Raw genomic sequence first — 23427 nt, 5'->3', positions numbered from 1 at the left:
GGGACAATTCATGCTTGCACAAGACCAGCTCTCCTTAATAATACTCCTTGGCAAGCCTCAGGGTAAAAAAAAATACAGAGCACCCCCATAGGTGTGAAAACAATCTCTCTTCTTTGGAACTCAAAGGGTATTTCAGATGTTTGCTGTGAGGCTGAAAATCCCTCCCGTAGAAGAGCAATCCGTTTTTTCAGTGGTTTACCTGAAAGACAGGTAAGAAGAAGACAGCTTCCTGTCTGCTATGGAGTCTACAGTTCCACTGTCTGTTCTTTTCCCCATTGAAAGCGGAAGAACATGACTCCTGCAGAAAGCTTTCTTCTCCTCCTCCTTCTCCTCCTCCTCCTCCTTCTTCTTGTAATACCAAGTATGTGGAGTTCAACATGGTGCTCCTCTTATGTGGCATGGAAGCACCACGGAGTGGCACCCAGGACCTAGTGCGTGCTGTCAGTGTCATGGACCCTTTTGGGAGCAGTGACCATAGTACAATCAAATTTAGCATATATGCAGGGAGAGAAACACCAAGAAAGTCTAACACAGACACTTGAATTTCAGAAGATGAAACTTCTCTAGAATGAGGAGTTTGGTGAAAACAAAACTGAAAGGGAAAATCAGGAGAGTAATTTCGCTCCAGAATGCATGGAGTTTATTTAAAACCACAATACTAGAAGCCCAGTTAGGATGTATACCAAAAAGGAGAAAATCTACCACCAAGACCAGGAGGTTGCTGGCATGGCTAACAGGTAAAATCAAGCAAGTTATAAAGGGGAAGAAAACTTCCTTCCGAAACTGGAAGGCCTGCCCAAATGAAGAGAACAGAAAGAACACAAACTCTGGCAAAAGAAATGCAAGGTGACAATAAGAGAGGTGAAAAGAGAGTTTGAGGAACGTGTAGCTAAAAGCATCCAGGGAAATAACAAAAACGTCTTTAAATACATCAGAAACAGGAAACCTGCCAGTGAAGCTGTTAGATGATGAGGGAGTGAAAAAGGATTATTAAGGAGGATATGGAGGTTGCAGAAAAGCTAAATGAGTTATTTGCATCTGTCTTCACAGTGGAGGATACTGAGAGCATACCTGTTCCTGAATTGGGCTTTTCAGGGATAGAGGCTAAAGAACTGAGTCAGATAGAGGTGACATGAGATGATGTTATAAACTGTGTGGAAAAATTTAAAACTAGCAAATCGCCAGGGCCAGACAGCATCCATCCAAAAGTCCTTAAATAACTCAAATGTGAAATTGCTGACTTTGCAAAAATATATAATTTATCCCTACAATCAGGACTGGAATGTAGCCAATGTAACACCAATTTTTGAAAAGGGATTTAGGGGCGATTCGTGGAATTACAGGCTGGTTAGCTTAATGTCTGCTCTGGGCAAATTTATTTATTTAACATATTTGTATACCACCCAAAATGCAAGTCAATGGCTGGTTCACAACAAAACAATAAAAACAAGTACAAAGGTTAAAACATTACAACAATTTAAAACTTAAAACATTAAAACTACTAAATATCATCAAACTAATAAAGCAGTATCTAATTAAAAGCCTGAACAAATGTTTCTTGACTGCCTTTTTAAAAGTTGTAAGAGATGGGAAGTTTCTTATTTCAGCAGGAAGTGTGTTCCAAAGCCTTGGGGCAGCAGCAGAGAAGGCCCGTCCCCGAGTAGCCACCAGAAGAGCCAGTGGCAACTGCAGACGAACGTCTCCTGATGATCTCAATGGATGGTGGGGTTCATGGCAAAGAAGATGTTCTCTTAAATACCCAGGGCCCAAGCTGTTTAAGGCAGATCTTTTAAGATAGGAGTGATATGGTCTCTCCAGGATAACCCAGAGACCAACCTGGCTGTGACATTCTGGACCAATTGCAGTTTCCGGACTACATACAAAGGCAGCCCTACTTAGAGTGCATTGCAGAAATCCAGCCTAGAGGTTACCAGTACATGTTCTACTGTTCTGAGGTAATTTATCTCAAGAAATGGGCACTGCTGGCACCTCTGACCACTGCCTCAACCTGGGACACGAGGGAGTGGTTTGTGTCCAGAAGCACTCCCAGACTGTGTACCTGTTCCTTCTTTAGAAGTGTGACCCCATCCAGAACAGGCAGATCACAATCATCTCCCAAGTTCCGACCAAGCACAATAACTACCTCCATCTTATCTAGATTGAGTCTCAGTTTGTTATCCCTCATCCAGCCCATTATTGCCTCCAAGCAGCCATTTAGGGAGGCTAAGCCTTCTCCTGATGATGTTGACATGGAGAAAAAGATTTGGGTGTCATCAGCATATTGATAACACCCTGCACCAAATCTCCTGATGATATCTCCCAGTGGTTTCATGTAGATGGTAAATAACATCATAGATAATACGGAGCCCTGAGGGTCACCACACCAAAGTTCAGCTTTTGAAGAACAGTCTCTGAGGGACATCATTTGGAATCTGCCCAAAAGGTAAGAGAGGAACCACTGCAAAGCAGTGCCTCCTACCCCCAACCCCCTCAGTCGCTCCAGAAGGATACTATGGTCAATAGTATCAAAAGCCGCTGAGTGGTCCAAATTGATGGAAAGCATTCTCAAGGATAAAACTGTAAAGCGTATAGAAGAACAGACCATGCTGGGGGAGAACCAGCGTGGCTTCTGAAAAGGAAAATCTTGCCTCACCAACCTTTTTGAGTTCTTTGAGAGTGTCAACAGTTGTTTGGATAAAAGTGATACAGTTGACATAGTATACCTGGACTTCCAAAAAGCTTTCGACAAAATTCCTCATCAAAGACTCTTGAAAAAAATTAGCAGTCATGGCATAAGGGGACAAGTACATGTGTGGATTGCTAACTGGTTGAAGGATAGGAAACAGAGGGCAGGTATAAATGGAGAGTTTTCACAACAGAGGGGAGTAAGAAGTGGGGTCCCACAGGGATCTGTACTGGGATCAGTGCTTTTTAATTTATTCATAAATGATCTAGAAGTTGGGGTAAGCAGCGAGATGGCCAGATTTGCAGATGGTACCAAACTATTTAGGGCAGTGAAATCCAAAATAGATTGTTAGGCACTCCAAAAGGAACTCTCCAAACTGTGGGAATGGGTGACAAAATGGCAAATGTGGTTCAATGTTGCAAGTGTAAAGTGATGCTTATGGGTGGGGGGGCAAGTTCACATACATGCTGATGGGATCCAAGCTGTTGGTGAGTGACCAGGAGAGGGATCTTGGGGTTGTGGTGGACAGCTCGTTGAAAGTGTTGACTCAATGTGCAGCTGCTGTGAAAAAGGCCAATTCCATATTAGGGATCGTTAGGAAGGGGATTGAAAATAAAAATGCTAATATTATAATGCCCTTATACAAAACTATGGTGCAACCACACCTGGAGTACTGCGTACAATTCTGTTCACCACATCTAAAAAAGGACATTGTAGAACTGGAAAAGGTGCAGAAGAGGGCAACCAAGATGATCAGGGGCCTAGAGCACCTCCCTTATGAGGCAAGGCTACAACACTTGGGGCATTTTAGTTTAGAAAAAAGACGACTGTGGGGAGACATGATAGAGGTCTATAAAATCATGCATGGTGTGGAGAAAAGTGGATAGAGAGAAATTTTTCTCCTCACATAACACTAGAACCAGAGATCATCCCATGAAATTGATTACCAAGAAATCTGGGACCAACAAACGGAAGTACTTTTTCACACTACACATAATCAACTTGTAGAATTCTCTGTCACAGGATGTAGTGTCAACCAACAACCTGGATGGCTTTAAGAGAGGTTTGGATACCTTCATGGAGTTATCAATGTCTATCAATGGCTATTAGTCAGAGAGCTATAGGCCACCTCTAGCCTCAGAGGCAGGATGCCTCTGAATACCAATTGCAGGGGAGTAATAGCAGGAGAGAGGGCGTGCCCTCAACTCTTGTCTGTGGGCTTCCCAGTGGCACCTGGTGGTCCAATGTGTGAAACAGAATGCTGGACTAGATAGGCCTTGGGCCTGATCCAGCAGGGCCGTTCTTACGTTTTTATGTTCACTGATATCATCACTCTATATTTGAGTTCTTCTATGAACAATGTATTAGCATATCTTGGGGCATTTAGGGGCTTTCACTATTAATAGATGTCCCACTGAGTGAGAGAAACAGACAGCTTTCCAGTCTGCTAAAGGAGATTATTGTCTTACCTCTTATACTTAACGTTGTAATAAATTACCAGGAACTTAATGAAATGCTCAGCAAAAACTCCAGGAGAACACCCAGCAGCTAATGAACCAGGGGGGATTGTTATGAAATTGTCTACAGGGTGTCAGTACATTTCTTATTAATCAATAAATCCACAACTACTTAAAGTGGTTCATTTTTACAAGAGATACTGTGCTATTATGCAGAAGCAACTGCAGATAATAAGGCTACTCACACGAGGAGCCTTACCAGGAATTTTCCCTGGGCCAGGTATTAGCTACGTAGAAGGTCCCCGCTCGTGTGTGGCCAAACACAGAATTGCGCCACACACAGAAAGTTGGGTGGCAAGTTATCCCAGCTGAGGGGGAATCCTTCAATGCACTGCACTCCTGGTGTGGTGCATTGAGAGATGCCTGAGGACTTCCCCTCTGGCTGGTTGCTCTGCCGATTACTGTGGCGCCACTGATGTGCTGCAGCAAGGGGCAGAGCCTTGAGAATAAATTTGATCATGTGCAGGGAGCCTGCCACCCCACCAGCCCTCCCCCTGCACCATCGTTATTGGTTGTGTGAACAAACATATAGATTTACAAAAAATAAACCTTCCAGCTGGGCAGTCAAAGCATAGTCTGAAGGCATACAGGACAGTTAGCAAGCTTGCTGAAGCTAAGGAGGTCTGAACTTGATGAGTAACAGAACTGAGAAATCAACTGGAAGTTTTTCACACCTGGCTTTTAGTTTGCATCTCCTCCGGAATGGAGGTGTGCATTCCCATACTGGCCAAATTTACCCCGAAGTACCTGCGAACTATCAGGGAGTACTTCACACACAATTCGGGTTGTTCATTGCACATTAAAGTGTGGCCCAAAATCCACTTTTTGCATCAGGTTTTTTTTTGGGGGGGGGGACTTTGAACTCACAATAAAGCCTCGGAGAAAACCCTGGGAGCCCTACATACTGATAGGACTGGTGTATGTAGGACTGGTGTAGGACATACTGTATGTAGGACTGGTGTTTGAGTGTTTGCTTCCCTTTGCATGGAACACTTCAGGGTAAATTTGACATAGATTAATGATGAGTGGATGTAAATAATTTTTGGGTGGGCACAGCATGTGAAACTAATATATTAAATTGTATTTTCTTAAAGTCTGGATTCTAAAATATATGCATAAAGGAATAGAACTTATGTTGATATTGCCTGATAAGTAAAAGTTTTATCAAACAGCCCTGGTATTATATGCCTTTTAAAAACAATCTAGCACTGTGGTAAGATTGTACAATAATTACAAAACCATGTGAAGTCATTCTACAATTATTTTCATGAATTTGCAATTATTCCCAGTCCTTACCACCTTTGAGCTTCATTCCTGTTCTAAAATACAAAGAGCTGATCTTGATGATGGAAAATGAAATAAAATAGCAAGGGCGAGTTCTGGAAATCTCCCAATCGCAAAGCATGCTGAATTGGAAGCGTGGGTCTGGTTATCTCACCGCAGCTCTTAGGTGGTCGCTGTTTTCTTGACTTCACTATTCATAACAGCTGTGGAATGAAGCCGCATTCCCTCGAAGAAAGCAATATCTTGTAGCTCAGTTTATTCTTCTTCAGCCTCAAACTACTGAGCCTACAGAAAATGAATGCAAACTGTGTGACTTTACCAGCTTCTCCGATCAGTTTAATTTCAACCAGAGCCATTACCAATAAACAATGTCCTATTATTCAAAGTTTTCTCCCTGCCAGGGGCATAGCTATAATTGAGCGAAAGGGTTCAAAGAACCCGGGCCCCCAAGCTCCAGAGAGCCCTCCAGCTCCACCCCTCCCTATTTTCTTCATTATCTCCCTCACTCTGAGGAGATGCCAGGGAGAGGGGTGAACCCAGCCCTCTCTCCCCAAGCTACACCCCTGCTCCCTGCATCCTAAAAAGGCTTTCTCATCACCCATGAATGCATAATATATGCCCTCCTCTTTTCTTTTTTCTTTTTGCATTTATATTTTTATTAGTTTTCGATATACCAGTGTGACTTCCAGTTCATCTTTCAACATAGTTATACTGCAACATCTATATTTGCTCTCATATAAATATTTTCTTCATATTTTACCATAATAATCCTTTAGTTTCATTACTCAAACAAATTCCCCAACTGTTATTTTTACATTTCAAGGCCCTTTGATAAATCCAAATTTACATTGTTTTTCATGCACCACAAAGAGGGTTTCCAGTCTTCTAGAAAATTTCCTGAATGGCCATCTCTTACTAAAACAGTAAATTTAGAAATTTCTGTTTTCTTTCAGGATTTCTTCGTTAATTATACCCCACAGAAAGGATTCAAGTGTCTTGTGACATACATTTGAGAATCTTTTTAAATTCATCATAAGTCAAATCCTAAGGCCTCTTTACTTCTCTGCAGGACTGCCACATGATGTCATAAAAGGACCTCTCGCTTTCTTTATATCTCCAATGCTTATTAGATACATTTTTGTAAATTAAAGCTAATTTCTTAGGTATTAAATGCCACCTATACATCATTTTTATCAAACTTTCTTTTACATTATAGCACACTGTGAATTTGAGATCTTTCTTCCACATCTTCTCCCAGACCTCTAGATTAATATTATGACCTACTTCTTGTACCCACTTTACCATTGTTAATTTTACCACTTCATCTCTTGTTTCTTCACATAATAACAAATTATACATTTTAATAATTTCCCAAACTATTATCAAACTTCTTCCAATATATGCCCTCTTACTTTGTTCTTTGTTTTCCTTTTATTTTATGCACAACGGCACTAGCCTATGGGAAGACTCCAAATCTCTAGGTCCACTATGAGCTTCAGAGTGAAAACAGAGGCCAGAAGGACCGGGGGGGGGGGGAATAAAACCTCTTTTACTCGCCACTCGGCAGCATCATTGGCCCTCTTTTCTTGGGATGCTGGAGCACACTGGAGAGGGGGAGACATAATGAAAAAGGAAGAAAAGTCTCCCTCCTCCCCACATGCTGCTGCTGTCCTCTGATGGCCTCTGCCCTGTTGTTGCTGCTGCTAAGACAGGTAACAAGAAGGTGGAGAGCTGGTGGGCAGAAAGTGGGAAACTTATCTGAGCTCAGAAGAATCCTTGGACTTGGGAAGTTTGTTCCTACTCTCATAGGAACATAGGAAGCTGCCATATACTGAGTCAGACCATTGGTCTATCTAGCTCAATGTTGTCTTCACAGACTGGCAGCGGCTTCTCCAAGGTTGCAGGCAGGAACCTCTCTCAGCCCTATCTTGGAGAAGCCAAGGAGGGAACTTGGAACCTTCTGCTCTTCCCAGAGCAGTGGCTCCATCCCCTGAAGGGAATATCTTACAGTGCTCACACTTTTACAGCTACTACTATGAATATGTATATACTGCTCTTCAACGAAAGTTCACAAAGTCGTTTACAAAGAAAAATACATAAATAAAATGGTCCCCTGTCCTCGAAGAGTTCACAAACTAAAAGGAAACATAAAGCAGATACCAGCAACAGCCACTGGAAGGATGCTGTGCTGGGGCTGGATTGGGCCAGTTCCTCTCCCCTTTCTACATATAAAAGAATCACCACTTTAAAAGGTGTCTCTTTGCTAAGTTAGCATGGGTTAACTTCTAGTCTCCCATCCATATGCAACCAGACAGACCCTGCTTAAGGGGACAAGTCATGCTTTCTACCACAAGACCAGTTCTCCAATCATCACTATCTGAGACTAAAAAAAATGAAATTCAACAGGGGGGGAATGCATAGTTCTGTAATTAGGCAATATATTATTATAAAACGCACAGGTACAGAACAGGAAATACTGGCCCGACAGTAGCACATGTTGAAAGGATCTCAAGATGGCAGCTAATCACAAGCTGAACATGAGTCAGTAGTGTGATGCAGCTGCCAAAAAGGCTAATATGACTTTAGGCTGCATTAACAAATATGAATATGACAATATTTATATAGCGCTTTTCAACAAGAGTTTCCCAATGCAGTTTGTTTGTTTGTTTGTTTGTTTGTTTGTTTGTTTGTTTGAGATAGATAGATAGATAGATAGATAGATAGATAGATAGATAGATAGATAGATAGATAGATAGGATAGCTACAATGGTTTCCTGTCCCCAAAGGGCTCACCATCTAAAAAATAAGTACAAGATAAACACCAGCAACAGTGGAGGGATACTGTGCTAGGGGTGGATCGGGCCAGTTGCTCTTCCCCTGCTCAATAAAGAGAATCACTACTAAAAAGTTGCCTCTTTGCTCAGTTAGCTGGGGACCATAGTTTCTAAGTTCTAAGTCATAACAGAACCATAGTTTCTAACTTGTGAGAAGTAACAGTTCCACCGAGGTCCAATAGTCAGACCTCACTGAGAGTACTGTGGACAGTTCTGGGTGCCAGACTAAGAAGGAATGATTGGATGGGTTCAGAGGACAATGAAGATGGTCAGGTTTCGGCGGGGGGGGGGAGGTCTTATGAGGGAACTATTTCACCTGGAGAAGATTAAGAGTGATAAAACTCTGAAGAGTTTTTCATAGGGTGTTTCATAGAAGAGGATACAGAAGTGTTCTCCGGTGTCCTAGAGGGCCTTTTGCCTCTCCTGCAGCCCAGTAATGTAATTACAGAGCAGAGGATAGACGGGGAGAGGAGTAAGCTTCAGAGGTTGAATCACTTCTTAATTGGATTAGTTTGAGCTATCCTTGATTTGACTCAAACTGGGTGGCATATGGGCCAAATTGGGCCAAATCCACTCTATAGTAAATGGGGGAACTGTGCAACCTTTTTCTCCTCGTGTGTCTTTTTATCTCATCTGCTCTTGTTTTTTGTGTGTTTGCTGCAGAAAACTGTTGAGAAGCAATGAGGGAAAAATTAAAACCCTTTACTCTCTGCTAGGCTGGTACACTTACAACTAAAACTAGAGGGTGGATGTTTGCAGTTTGCTGTCTAAAATGTCTATTCAGGCATTGCAAGGAACACTGTGGGAAAGTGGGCACATTTTTAATGAGGTACTAAGGGTTGAATGGCACATTCATAGAAGGCATGTGTCTGGGAACTCAGGGTTATTTAAAGCAGAGATGGGGGTGGGTTTAACCCTTTATCTCCCAGCTAGAGTTCTGGATGCATCCTTGCCATGTTGCAGGGGACAGTGTATGGGTGATGAATGGGGATTGAAGGAAAACACAAGATGCAGCTTAGGCACCCTTTCCTGCCAATTCCCCTGCTTCAGATTTGGCTCTCTCCCCTTGTAGCTGATCGGGAGAAACCTGAGTGTACAAAAAACACGTAGTTTCCACCTCATTTCCCAGAATAAAAACCCAGAAGTGGAGTCCTAATCAGAGATAATGGGGCAGACTGCCAACTGTTCAGGGACATTCTTGATATAACACTGGCATTGGATGTAATATGTCAAGACGATTCTGACATGTTACTTTTGCACTCGTGATGTGGCTTTGCCTTTTGAATGAATATACCTGGATATGAAGATGTCACACAGAAATTGTCACTTTGAATGGATGCATGAGCAGTTTCCTGGTTGTCTGCCTGGGTGCTTTCCAGACTAGATCCTACAACAGAGTCAGGGCGTATCTCAGAAGTGTGCTTCCATACTTCCTGCACTGTGACACCACAGTCCCTACGCGGACAGCAGGGTGCCATTCATATTTCAAATGCCTTGCTGTGAATTTAATCGCTGCAATATAGAGCAAGGACGTCATATATCTGGCGTGAAATACTTGCTGTTTTTTCATATTGTTAGTTGCTGCGAGACTGCTCCCCCTGCTGTTTATGTTCCGAATGGACACATTTTGCTGCTGTTCCAGCAGCTAGTCTGGAAAGCACCCAGGTGCAATTGATGGTAGTTGGCTGCAAATTAGGAATTTGAGAACAGATTCACGTGCAAACTCCTGTAAGCCCAGGCCACATTTAGATGCTTACAAGCTGCTTTCAGACAGTAAATAAATAAATAAATAAATACATGAGCTCAAAATGTTACACTGGCCTGTAGGTGTTTAAACAGTCTTGTCAAGAAGGTTTTCAGTGGCCGCCCAATTACCCAAAGATCAAGTATGATCGGACAACTGTAAAACATATTCAAGAAGAATCACACAGAGCTGTTCAGGAGAAGAAGAAAAAAGACTCTTTATTTCACAAAATGGTAGTCCCCCATCACGGGTACCACTCCCACAGGCTGCTCTTTTTTCCTCCCTCCACCACCCTCTGCTGCCCATCACTGCTCTTTTAACCCAGAATAAGAACAAAAAAGGAATATCTCTGCCATGACAATGCTGCACTGCATCTCTCCACCTAGATATGACAAGGTGGGGCTACTCCAACTGGAAAACGTACTGAGATAGTACTGCAAGAGTAAAGCAAGGGGCAGTTTGCAACTGTAGAATTGTCCTTTGCCATTTTTGCAACACATCTGGGGCAACCACTACAACTTAGGATACGGACTGTGATGCACCAATTGTGGCTGTGATGAAGCTAAGCAGGTATGATCATTGTCTGGGTGGGAGACTGCCTATGAAACCTTATGTACACTGCCTTTCCCAGACAGAAGACTTTACCATGGGTTGACTGTGGAGCTTTACTGCAGGTTCGAAGTTGCCCCCAAAAAACCGACGCAGAAAGTGGATTTTTTTTTACCCCAGCTATAAATTGGGCTACACTCTAATGTGCAATTAAAAACCTGAATTGTGTGTGAACTGCTGCCTGATAACTCGCAGGGTAAGGTAAAGTGTGCCATCAAATCAGTGTCGACTCCTGGTGACGAAAGAACCATGTGGTTTTCTTTGGTAGAGTACAGGAAGGGTTTACCTTTGCCATCTCCTGTGCAGTATGAGATGATGCCTTTTAACATCTTCCTATATTGCTGCTGCCCAATATAGGTGTTTCCCATAGTCTGGGAAACATACCAGCGGGGATACCAACTGGCAACTTCTGGCTTGATAGTCAAGTCATTTCCCCACTGCGCCATTAGGTCACAGGGACTTCTGGGTAAATGTGGCCAGTTTGTGAACACACACCTTCATTCTGTAGGAGAAGTGAGCTAAAAGCCCTGTGTGAAAAATGCCCTGGAGCTCCATGGGAGAGAGTGAGGGAAGGGAAGTTATAAACATCATAGCAAACTACATAACATAAATACTTTCAGGCCAAGAACTATGGTTGTGCTAAAATGATGCTCAACTTTACAGTATAGGGTGGAGGAAAAACACATTTCACTTAATATTTTCGTAATAAACTTTTTATTTTAAAAAAACCCTCATACAGCCATTTTCTATATAAAACGTATGTCAAATATATGTTTGATATATCTCTGTCTCCTGGCAAATGTTGAGATATGGATTTTATCTCTGAAACGTGCCCATATTTCCATGATGTACATTTGGCATACTTTCAGTTGTTAATCACTTTATCCTGGCTGATTGATAGATCACGCAGTGCATCTGCAGATCTCCCTGATCCAGAGAGCTCTCTGTTACATCTATGTTACTAGGAGAATTCCTGTGCAAGCAGGTTCCCTATTGACTTCAATGGAGTGAACACTGGGAGGCTGTTCAGTGAAATGGCATGGAATTCTTGAACTATACAATGTTCACAAATTTGTATAGAAGTAAATCATGTACATTTAAACTGGTACCATTGCAGGAAGTAGGGGTGTGCACGGAACCGCGGAGCTGCGGTCCGGCACTGGGGTGGGGGGTTCCATTAAGGGCGGGGGGGGCTTTACTTACCCCTCCTGCGCTTTTCACACACTGCCGCCGTAATTATTGAAGAAATTGCTCCTCCGATGGCTGTTCCTATTTTAAAAAATGGCTGCCCCCTTGAAGCCCTGGCCCCCTGCTGCTGCCTTGAAGCCCCCTCCCACCCCCTTAAATCTCGCCCCGGGCCCTTAAATCATGCCCCGATAACATTAAGAGGCGGGCGGCGGGGAGATGTCCTCCCGCCCCCTTCCCTGCTAGGCTGCAAAAGTACTTTTACTTTTGCAAAGAACTTTGCAAAGAAGAAACAGTTCTTTGCAAAGTTCTTTGCAAAAGTAAAAGTACTTTTGCAGACCGGCAGGGAAACGGGCGGCGGGGAGATGTCCTCCCGCCCCCTTCCCTGCTAGGCTGCAAAAGACTTTAGGAAGGCTTCTGCGCGTGCGCGCGCAGAAGCCTTCCTAAAGTCTTTTGCAGCCTAGCAGGGAAGGGGGCGGGAGGACATCTCCCCGCCGCCTGCCTCTTAATGTTATCGGGGCATGATTTAAGGGCCCGGGGCGAGATTTAAGGGGGTGGGAGGGGGCTTCAAGGCAGCAGCAGGGGGCCAGGGCTTCAAGGGGGCAGCCATTTTTTAAAATAGGAACAGCCATCGGAGGAGCAATTTCTTCAATAATTACGGCGGCAGTGTGTGAAAAGCGCAGGAGGGGTAAGTAAAGCCCCCACCCGCCCTTAATGGAAGCCCCCAAACTCCCCACCCGAACCAAAACCACCCAGTGACCGGACCGGTCTGGAGGCCTTTAGAATGGCCTCCGAACCGGTCTGTGCACATTCCTAGCAGGAAGTAGCAAAAAAAATTTAAAAAGCAGAATCTGGATTTATATTTTAGCAGCGGCATAGCGAGGTTGGAGTGGGCCCAGAGACAAGATTTTAAAATGCCCCCCACACACAAACACACTGAAGCTCAGCTCATGAAGAAATCTTAAATGAGGCTGAATAGTGGTAACAAAAAGCATAGTTTTACATACACACACACACACAACCTATGTGCCACAATAGAACATCATCCTAAATTGTGTTTTTTTTTTAAGGTTTTGTAAATTGTGGACGATGCAAGTCATTTAATGGCACTAGAGAAGGACATGCTATTCTGGTAGCTCCAGGTCTTAACACTCATATCAATTTCGGAGGATGAATACAACTGAAGGAAGTCCAGACGGGTGCACAGCTGGGGGAGTCAGTCATCTGACTTGCTTCTGGGGGACCTCCCAAGGCAGTGGGCCCCCAGACAACTGTCTCCCCTTGCCCTATTATAGTTACGCCCCTGTATTTTAGTGAAGCAGACAGGTTGACAAACAGGGCATACTCACTTACCCAAGAAGAAGTTGATAATGAAACAAGTTTCCCAGGAAATGTATGCAAAGATCTCCAGTAGATGTTTTAATATGAAACTGGATGATGGCATTCCAAGAATTAGAACACAGCAAAGTTCCATGTAAATAAACCTAATGCTGCAAGACAAGGCTACTTCCTCTACCTACACAATCCAGGTCTGAGCAAGGAACTGAGCAAATCAAGAAGTTCTGGCAGCTGTTTGTTGTCTCTACCTAATATGGTAAACCCAACACTATTACCCTTCCTGCTTCCTCAGATTTCCAGAGAACTCACGCAAACCATCTTGCCACCTAGCACATGGTTCCTGGTTTTCCTTTTGCACTCTGTGTATGCCACAAGAAGAGAGCAGGTTGAACATGAACAGGGGCTGATGAAGAATACTTCATATGACTTGATCAGATGAGTCAAGCCATCTACTACAGGGGAAGCAAACAAAGACTCTGCAACCAACAGCAGAAAGTCACGTATGGTTTTTAAGTCCAGAAACAATCCTGCTGTGCAGAAGACTGGACTAGATGACCCATAAACCTTCCAGTTCTCTTGCCTTGACTATTTATGCTTTTGACCACAAGCTGTTACACATACTTAGCAGCATCAAAGCATTGTTGCACTGACATCACCTTCTGTACCGCCCCATTCACTGAAGCACTACATCGACAACTGTACTCTATTTTAGGAACAGAATTTTTTTTTCCCATTTTAAAGCTAATGCCAAGTACTGAAACAAGAGGAGAGGACAGTGGATTAAAGTGCTCTATGTAACATTTGTTTTGTTCTGCACAGGCACCTCTCTCAGGACTAATTCACACATTACTCTCCTAATCAAGCTTGGTCTTGCCTGGATTACCCTCAGGAAGAGGGAAACAGGAAGTATTACAAGCAATTGTGGCTGGCCGTCCCCTTGCAGCATTCACCTTCCATTGGCCCCAGCCCATATCAGCAAGGCAAGATAGCAAAGTTGATACCACCACTGCCTATCAACTGCAAACCAAACCCTGTTAATAGTTGGTTTTCATCAGATCTTCTTCTCTGAGCACCACACAGGATAGTGTCCAGACCTATGCCCCATGAAGAAAAAGCAGCTATTGCTAGAATGAGCCAAGTTTGACTAGATGGGCTAGATATGTGATAAATATGTGGCAGCAGTATAGCCTAGGAATCTTGCCTTGCTGGAAATGTGATGCAAGGTGAATAATACTAGGCAAATATTGGCAGAATGCTCTCCAGCTGTCATTTCCCTCTTTCAGAGGCCAATATATGGGAGGAGGAAGTGGGAATTCGTTACACGTGCTCATTAAGATGATAATTTTTGAACTGGCCCTCAGCCAAAACCAAATTCTTATTTGAACCATTTCACATCTTTTTCATTTCGCCCCTGTTGCATTCAACATGGAGATGTAAAGAACAGATGTTATGTGAAGAAATGTGTTGCATGCAGTTCATGAAGATCTGAAGAAGTCTGAAAGGACTGAATGATGTTATTATTCCAGAGGGAGTTTCATGCCCTTATGACAAGAATGTATAAATGGAGTCACCTATGCAGATCCAGAATGGCACCAGCAAATACTCTACTGTAGAGAGAGGATTGAAATATATAAAAGTGGTTTTTCAGCAAAGCTTCACCATGATTCCAACATTTCCGGCACCTGACACCTGATTTAATCAGAGTGCAGGTAAATGGTGCGCCCTACCAGTAAGAACAGCATTCCTGAAAACATAACAAAAAATATTCCTACTGGGGCCAATATAAAAGACCAGCCGTAACGCACATAGATGGAAAAGTCCAGACAGTCTGTTTTCTTCATGTTCACATAGTTTTCAATGTTAGCCATTGCCTGGACCCAGATGACATACATCACAACCACCAGTGTGAACAAAATGCCTGAAGAGGAGGAAAAACAGAGTTTTAGTAAAGCTGTATGACTCAATTAGTTAGCATCAAAAAATACTTGGGAGCAGTGTTGCCTCTAAGGCATGCATTTGTGTATGTGTACACAAGTTGTGTTTTTTTAATGTCCACTCAGTTAAATTTAGATCGTGCTCAGGTTGAATCAGGAAGGCTCCACTCTGAATACACTTGTGAGCCCACCGCCTTTATACTGCTGCCCATAACAAACTCATTCCGCATATAGACAAAAAAAATTAGAGGGAACATTGCTTGGGAGACCCAGAGAGAGACTAGATAATGTTAGATGGCTTCAGAAGGGTGATTTACCTAAAAGGCATACATCATCTGGGAGTGCATGACACAGCCACTTGCCGAAGTTAAGCACAACTAGGTTTGATTAGTGTGAAGACGGTTGACTGCCTGGGAATCCTTCGTTGGGACATAGATGGTTGGTGCTTTGAGTTCCATGATGCAGGAAAGGCAGGATATCAATATCATGTATCTATACATGTGTCAATGCATCTTGAGAATTTGTGTAGTATCGTGACTGAATGAAAACAGCTAGGCATTCAATAAGGCTATGCACATGAGCAGCCCTACCCAGGTTAGGGAAGCCCTACCTGAGTAGGGCTGCTTCTGTGAAGGCCAAGCCCAATCCTTCTTCTGTGCAGGATTGAGCCCAATCCCAGTGCTGCATACCCCACCAGCCTGGGTTTTTTACCCGGGCTTATACCTGAGTTAAAGGGTGAGAGTGCACCCTTTATCCCAGGTATGGGGCATGTAGCCAAAGCATACACAGAGATGGGCACCTAGAGCACCTGTCTTATGGAGATATCCCCCAGTGCACCATGCTTCTTGTTCAGTGCATTGTGGTATATCTGGAAGCTGGGACACCTCATTTTAGCCTCCGGAGGTCCAAGCTGCATGGAGCAGGGTGGATCATCTGGTAGCTCAGCTCGAACTCCCAGCAGCATTTTCTTGCTTATCTGGGGGGAAGGCCTTCCCGATTGTGTGAATAGCCTTAATATGTGGTGAAAGTGCTTCGAACACACATTTTCTTCTCTGAGAACCAGTTTCTCAGAATGCAGTGAATGAGAGTCAAAGCTCCTTCCACCACACTCTGGAATGTCCTGTCTGTCCTCACCATTCTAAGATGGTGACCGGTGATCCAGAAAAGCCAAAAGTTCAACTCTCCCCTTAGCCATGAGCTCACAAAGTGGCCTTAGATAAGTCTCTGGGTGATATCCAGTCTAATGCTGTGCTTGAGCAAACATGTTGTGATAGCGCAAGGATGTTTCTTAGCCAGATGCCCTAAATCAGGAGCTTGCGTTCCAGACTAGCATTGCACTAGTGCAGATAGGTTCTCACTTGCACAAAGTGGCACACCTCCTGCTGTGAAATCTTTTTCATATACCTTTTGCTGCGAGCTTTTTCACAGGAGTGCCACGTCAAACATTCCCAGTCCTCCATGCAGCTGCGTAACTTTATTTAGTTATTATCTATTTAAATTATTTATATCCCACCCCTCCAGCCCACTGCTGCTTGAGGTGGCTTATAGTAAAAGAAAAAAAGCATAAAATTGACAACTTGGTTGCACAAGCACAAGATTAGTCTGGGTGTTGGCCACTGTTTCTTAGCCTCAGTCCCCATCTGAACTATGGGGTGCCTTACAGGGTTGCTATAAGGATTAATGAAGCTAGGTATGTAAGTGTTTATATGAACACACATAAAGTACTACATACATGCCAAGGAGTCCACCCCTGCTAACTGAGCAAGGAGGCATCTTTTTAAAGTGGTGATTCTCTTTATTGAGCAGGGGGAGAGCAACTGGCCCTATCCATCTGAAAAGTATACAGTGTACTGTGCTTGATTGGCCAGCAAACTCGCCTGACCTGACCCCATAGAGAATCTATGGGGCATTGCCAAGAGAAGGATGAGAGACATGAGACCAAACAATGCAGAATTGCTGAAGGCCGCTAATGAAGCATCCTGGTCTTCCATAATAAATCATCAGTGCCACAGGCTGATAGCATCCATGCCACGCCGCATTGAGGCAGTAATTGCTGCAAAAGGGGCCCAAACCAAGTACTGAATACATATGCATGCTTATACTTTTCTGAGGTCCGATATTGTTCTATTCTACAATCCTTGTCTTCTTGGTTCCATGTAATATTCTAATTTTCTGAGATTGTGGACATGGATTTGTACGCCATGATCATCACAATTATAACAAATTAAGGCTTGACTTATCTCGCTTTGCATGTAATGCGTCTGTCTCATATATCAGTTTCACCTTTTAATTTGCATTACTGAAATTAATGGACTTTTGCACGATATTCTAATTTTCCGAGTTTCACCTGTATGAACTACATTCCACACTGTCGGGGGGACCATACCAGCTACAGGGTGCAGGGGGTGTATACATGTGTGCATGTTCTATTTTCTGCTGAAGGTTTATCCATTTGTTTAAATCATTATTACGGAGTAAAAGGAATGGATGGACTTGGTAATGACCTAAATTGCTTTCAAATCACGTCTGGCTAAGTCATCCCCAGTCCTTCTCCCCTTCATGCAGGGGTGGCCCAAGTAATTTTAAGTGCTTGAGGTAGAAAATCTGAACAGAACCCCCTACCCAAAGTTAATTAAGTTCTGGTCTACACATGCAGCAGAATGAGGTAGCAGAAACTTGAGATGGCAAAGTAGACTGTACTACTTCAGCTGTAAGTGGGGAGATACTATTTATGAATGTTCTCCTATGAGGAAAAAATCCTACATTGGGGCGGGGCGGGGGGACCTCTAATAGATCAGGAATGTAGGTTCTATGTCCCTGTTGTCCCGGTTTTCAATTTGAAGGCCTGGGAGAGCATTCAGAAATTCTCTCTCACACACAGACACACACACCTCTGCAGTCTGAAGAGGTGCAATCCACAAGATTACCTTGTCCTGCTGCATGTGCAGACTAGGTCTAAGAAGGGGTATAGTCCACCAGGAAGTTCTCCTGGGCACTTTCCAGACTAGACCCTACAACGGGGTCAGGACATATCTTGGAAGTGTGCTTCCACACTTCCTGCATCGTGACACCACAGTCCCTACCGGGACAGCAGGGTGCTATTCACATTTCCAATCAATTGTTAAGAATTTAATCGCTGAGATACAGAGCAAGGACGTTGTATATCCAGCATGAAAAACTTGCTATTTTTTCGGGTTGTTAGTTGCTGTGAGACTGCTCCCTCTGTTGTTTACGTTCCGAATGTGACTTGCCCGAACGGAGGCATTTTGCTGCTGTTCTAGCAGCTAGTCTGGAAAGCGCCCTGTGCCAGCTCCATTGAAATTAAAGGCAAATGCACAACAGCACTGTAGCTTGTGCAGTTCCTGTTCATTTCAATGGGGTTTGCACAAAAGAACTTCATGTTGGGTTGAGTTTAAGTCCACCTATCCCCCACTTGGACATTCTTAACGGCATCCAAAATCTTCCACGACTTCATGTAGCTGCTTCTGCCTTCATGTGGCATTGTTGTTGAGTTCCACACAATGTATGAAGCATCATTCTGCTGCCTCTGATGTTGTCCGCTGAAGTGTGCTGCTATGGCAATACAGAACCCTGGTTGGCTCACAACACCAGTGCAATGCCACCACTCAACATATTGCACTGGCATACCACTCGCAGAATTGCAATGTTGGGAAGTTAGGGTTCTTAAGTGTCCCTGAAATTAATGGGACTCAAGTCAGTCACAACAAACTGGTCTCACTGGTATCAATGGTGCTTAGTTATTAAGGCATCAAGGCTATGCTCACGAGCAGCCTAACCCAGGCTAGGGCAGCCCAGCCTGGATTAGGCTGCTCATGGGCAGCGCCAGGATCAAGGCCAATCCCAGTGCTGCCGCCTCACCTAACCCTACTTTCAACCCTGGCCTTTAGCCAGAGTTAGGGAAGCATATACTGCAAGCAGCCCAAACATACACTGAGCCGAGTGGCAAGAGCTTCTGGTGTGGTGCATTGAGGGATGCTGGAGGACTTCCTCTGGCCCCCTGCTCTGTTGATCGCCACACCGCTGCTCATGGGCCACGGCAAGCGGCAGAGCCTGGACGGGGATGGAGATCATGTGGCAGAGGCAGCCCTCTGCCCCACCAACAGAAATGGCCACGTGCACAACCTTATTATTAACTTCCTCAGGCTATCACTCATAATCTTGTCATAAGTATATGAGCTACATAAATATTCTCGTGGTGACTTAGAAATCCATAGTCGTTCCCAAGATCCAGAACTCCCTGCTCAGGGGGGATTTATTTGACACCCCAGTCTACTTATCTTCCTGTGTTTATTGAATACCTGGCTCTTCCAGCAGGTTTTAATAAGTCTGTATTTTATTTGCTGGCTTTTGCTTGTGATTAGGTTTTTGTGCCTCTTACTCATTGTTATTTTGTTGGATTTATTCATGATGATTTTTAATTCTGCTTGTAAGTCTCTTTTATACAGCTGAAAACATAGGCTATAAATGTTCTTAAGTGAATAAATAAAAATAATAATCTACTTGCTTACAATATTGACTTGAATCTGAAGTTACCGGCCGATATTCTGACTAATGTGAAGCATCTTCCTGGTGTGTCAATGCTGCCTTAGTCAGGATGTCAGCCACTATCTTCTAGAGTACAAGCAAGATAAACTACAGTTAAAGTCATAGGAAAAGTCATGCCCATATGAAACTTAAATCAAATTAAATTAACACTATATTTGTAAAACTTCCTTTTCAAGGAACAGCATTCAGTCAAATAATTTGCTGAAACCACTCCTTCTCATTCCTATGTCCCTAAACTATCACTATTTGCTTTCCTCTCTGCTTTCAAAACATTAGTCATGCTTTAAAAGTCTGGAAAGAATCTACTGCAAGTCTAATTGTAATGTCAGTTCATTATGAAGGGGAATGTGTCAAATGGAATGTATTTATTTTGGGGAAACTGTTCTTAGCCTCTTATGCTGTCAATTGTTAAGAACAGCCATAGTCAATATTTTCAAGCCCAATGGCAGAGATTAACCTCACCACTCCCATCAACTTCAAGAAGCATGCATTTTTAGAAATGTTTCAGACTGCAGCATATTTCTTCATTTTCAGCTTCTTAGACCTTTGCTTGGGGCATGACTGTCTTGTGCTTAGTGAAACAAAATTTAAAAAAACTGTAATCAATCACAAACAACTCGGGGAAATTATTTCTCAAACGTAAAATATGGTGTCTGGGAGAGATTAGGATAAATACATACTCATTCTCTCTCTTCCCCAATGCCTTTTCAATTTTGCTATTTATTTTTAAAGCATACCCATAGTTTGATCCACAGCACTGCGCAATGAGATAAGACACTGGCTTCTCTGAGGTCACTTGTTTCTGTCATTAACATTTGTTCCTTTGCATTTGCTTTATAAATATACTTCTGCTTATTGCAGAAGAGAAAAAAGAACGACAAACCTTTAGAAATGTCTGTGAATTGAAGAGCAATTTCCTGGCCTTTAGTACTTATTCTTCCCACGTAGAAATGCCTCTCACTTGTCAGCAGTGAATGGCTGTTTGTGGCACAAAGCTTTCACTACACAGACATGGAGTCAACAGGTGCTGAGCAGAATGACAGGAGCCCCATGCTGGTGCCTTTAGTAAATTTAGAACTACACTGATGTGAGAGCAATCGTTTTCTTCATGTGTTTACCTCACAGATTTTCTTTCCACTGTGGGTGCTGTCATGGTACATACTGATACTTTTTATATACACAATAGTAAGAGACAGCTTCCTCTGTTGAGTCTGTAGGTATTTTCTTCTTACAGGATCCAGGGTTGTTGCAGTAAGACCTGGCAGACATACCTAAGGGCATAATTAGCATGAACTGAGTAGCAACAGATTCCAGTCATGTGCTCTGATAATAGCGAGTGATAGCAAGAACCAAAGTATTCTATAAGTAAGCTGTAGTTAAGGAAGGAGCTCAAGGTGTGTGACCTGTGTGTAGACGGCATGGTGACTTGCCTGCCTGATGTGAAGGTTGTGGATGTCTCAATGAGACGGCGGTGCCAAGAGGAGAGCTTTAGATTTGTGAGGCACTGGGATACATTTGGGGGGCAAGCAAAGCCTGTACAAAATGGATGGGCTCCACTTGAACCATGATGGAACCAGACTTCTGGCTTTTAAAACCAAAAAGGTCGCAAAACAGCTTTTAAAAAGACACCTGGAGGGTTGCAAACAGGATCTGGGGAGTATCTCATTTGGCAGGCAAAAATCCCTAAGGTGTGAGGGTGCAAACATTTCAGATAAACCAGAAGGAGACAGAGTAGAACCAGAAGTAGAGGAGATGGAAACACATAGCAGCCGATCGAAATGGTCAAATGAGATAGTATACAACAATGCCAAGAGACTCAGAATACAGATGTTTATATACCAGTGCCAGAAGCCTCCAAGCCCGATGGGTGAGCTGGAGTGCTTAGTTCCTAATGAAAACATAGATATAGTGGGCATAATGGAAACCTGGTGGAATGTTAGAACCATGGGACATTGTTATTCCTGGACACAAACTCTACATAAAGGTCAGGAAGGGGAGGATTGGCGGTGGAGTAGCACCGTATATTAAAGAAAGGATAGAATCCAAAAAGCTAGAAAACCTAGGGGGACCAGAGTCCTCCACAGAATGATTATGGGTGACAAAACGAGGACTGAAAGGAGAGGTGTTACTAGGGATGTGCTACCACCCTTCAGATCAAAACACTGAGAGTGACCTGGAGTTGGAAAAGCAAATCAGAGAGGTGTCACAGAGAGACAAAGCTATAATATTGAGAGACTTCAAATAATCTCACGTAGACTGGACAGTGTCCTGCCCTCGATCTCAGATAGTGAGGAGGAAGGGGAAGCTGACAGCCTTTCAGCCGATGCAGGGGTGTCTGAGGGGCATAGCCTGGCTGTCAGTTCCCAAGAGACAGCTGAGGAGGGTCTGGCTGATGTTTCAGAGCAGGCACAGCAGTCTGAGGTAGCAGAGACGGCGACAGACAGACTAGAAGATGAGCTGTGCAGGCAACCCCCACTGACTCCACAGCAAAGGCGTGTCACAAGGCGAAGAGCACAGCTGGAAACTATCAAGAGGAGTAAATGCCTCTTGCAGATGGCTGATAAGCCTTGAATCCCTGCCAGCAGAGAGTTATCAGCTTGGACTATAAAGCACATCAACAGCTTTCTGTTAGCCACTGGAAGACAACATTTGTCAACCCTCGTGTTGACAGCTTTCAGCCCAAGCCTGATATAGAGAACTATTCCAAGCCGTGTTTCATTTCTGCAGCCCAGTTTGTATTGTGGACTATCTTCCTGGACTTCCCTTCTGGGTGGCCAGATTGCTGACAGACAAATTCTCATGTGGGTATTGACCAAGAGGCCATATTTCTAGACATGTTAAATGACTGTGCTTTAGAGCAGCTGGTCGTGAAACCAACCAGAGAGAAGGCAACTTAATCCTGAGTGGTGCTCAGGACCAGGTATGAGATGTCAGAGTTGTACAACCCTTGGGGAACAGTTACCATAGTGTGTTCAAATTCACCTTATATTCAACTGGAGCATTGCACAGATGCGTTCAGAAGAGGAAACTTGGACTTCAGAAGACGAAACTTCTCAAAAATGAGGGGACTGGTAAAAAGGCAGCTGAAAGGGATGTCAGGAGGGTCAAATCACTCCAGAAAGCATGGAACTTATTTAAAACCATAACAGAAGTTTAATTGAAATGTATACCAAGGAGAAAAGGTCCAACCAAGTTCAGGAGGACACCAGCATGGCTAACAAGTAGAGTCAGGGAAGCTATAAAAGTGAAGAAGACTTCCTTCAGAAAATGGAACTCCTGCCCAAATGAAGAGAACAGAAAGGAACACAAACTCTGGCAAAAGAAATGCAAGGAGAAAATAAGGCATGCGAAAAGAGAGTTTAAGAAGCATATAGCTAGAAGTGTCAAGGGGAAGAACAAAAACTTCTTTAAATATTTCAAAAGCAGAAAACCTGTCAGGTAGCCAGTTGGACCCTTAGATGTTGAGGGTGTGAAAGGAATTATGAAGGAGAATAAGGAGAATGCAGAGAAGCTGGATGAGTTTTTTGCATTTGTCTTCATGGCAGAGGATACTGGCCATATACCCTCTCTGGAACTGAGCTTCTCAGTCTTGGGGGCTGAAGAATTGGGCCAATTTGAGGTGACAAGAGAGGATGTTCTAAACTGTCTTGAGAAACTAAAAGTGAACAGGTCGCCAGGGCCAGATGGCATCCACCAAAGAGTTCTGAAGGAAATCAAATGTGAAATTACT

At 43.5% G+C, this 23427-nt stretch overlaps 1 protein-coding gene across 2 annotated transcripts in view; it reads right to left on the bottom strand.

Annotated features, from left to right (window-relative positions):
* Window positions 1-13251: 13251 nt before the first annotated feature.
* Window positions 13252-23427, bottom strand: part of TMEM182 (transmembrane protein 182) — a 30153-nt gene continuing 19977 nt past the window's right edge. For both annotated transcript variants that reach the window (XM_053313044.1, XM_053313045.1), the window contains exon 5: window positions 13252-15115. In XM_053313044.1, the coding sequence (XP_053169019.1) occupies window positions 14892-15115 (224 nt within the window). In that variant the 3' untranslated portion in view covers window positions 13252-14891. The remainder of the gene's footprint in view (window positions 15116-23427) is intronic.

The sequence above is a fragment of the Hemicordylus capensis genome, chromosome 3, assembly GCF_027244095.1.
Source record: "Hemicordylus capensis ecotype Gifberg chromosome 3, rHemCap1.1.pri, whole genome shotgun sequence".
NCBI classification, from domain to species: Eukaryota; Metazoa; Chordata; class Lepidosauria; order Squamata; family Cordylidae; genus Hemicordylus; species Hemicordylus capensis.
The sequence above is the reverse complement of the archived record's forward strand: the minus strand, read 5'-3'. Positions and strand labels throughout refer to the sequence as shown.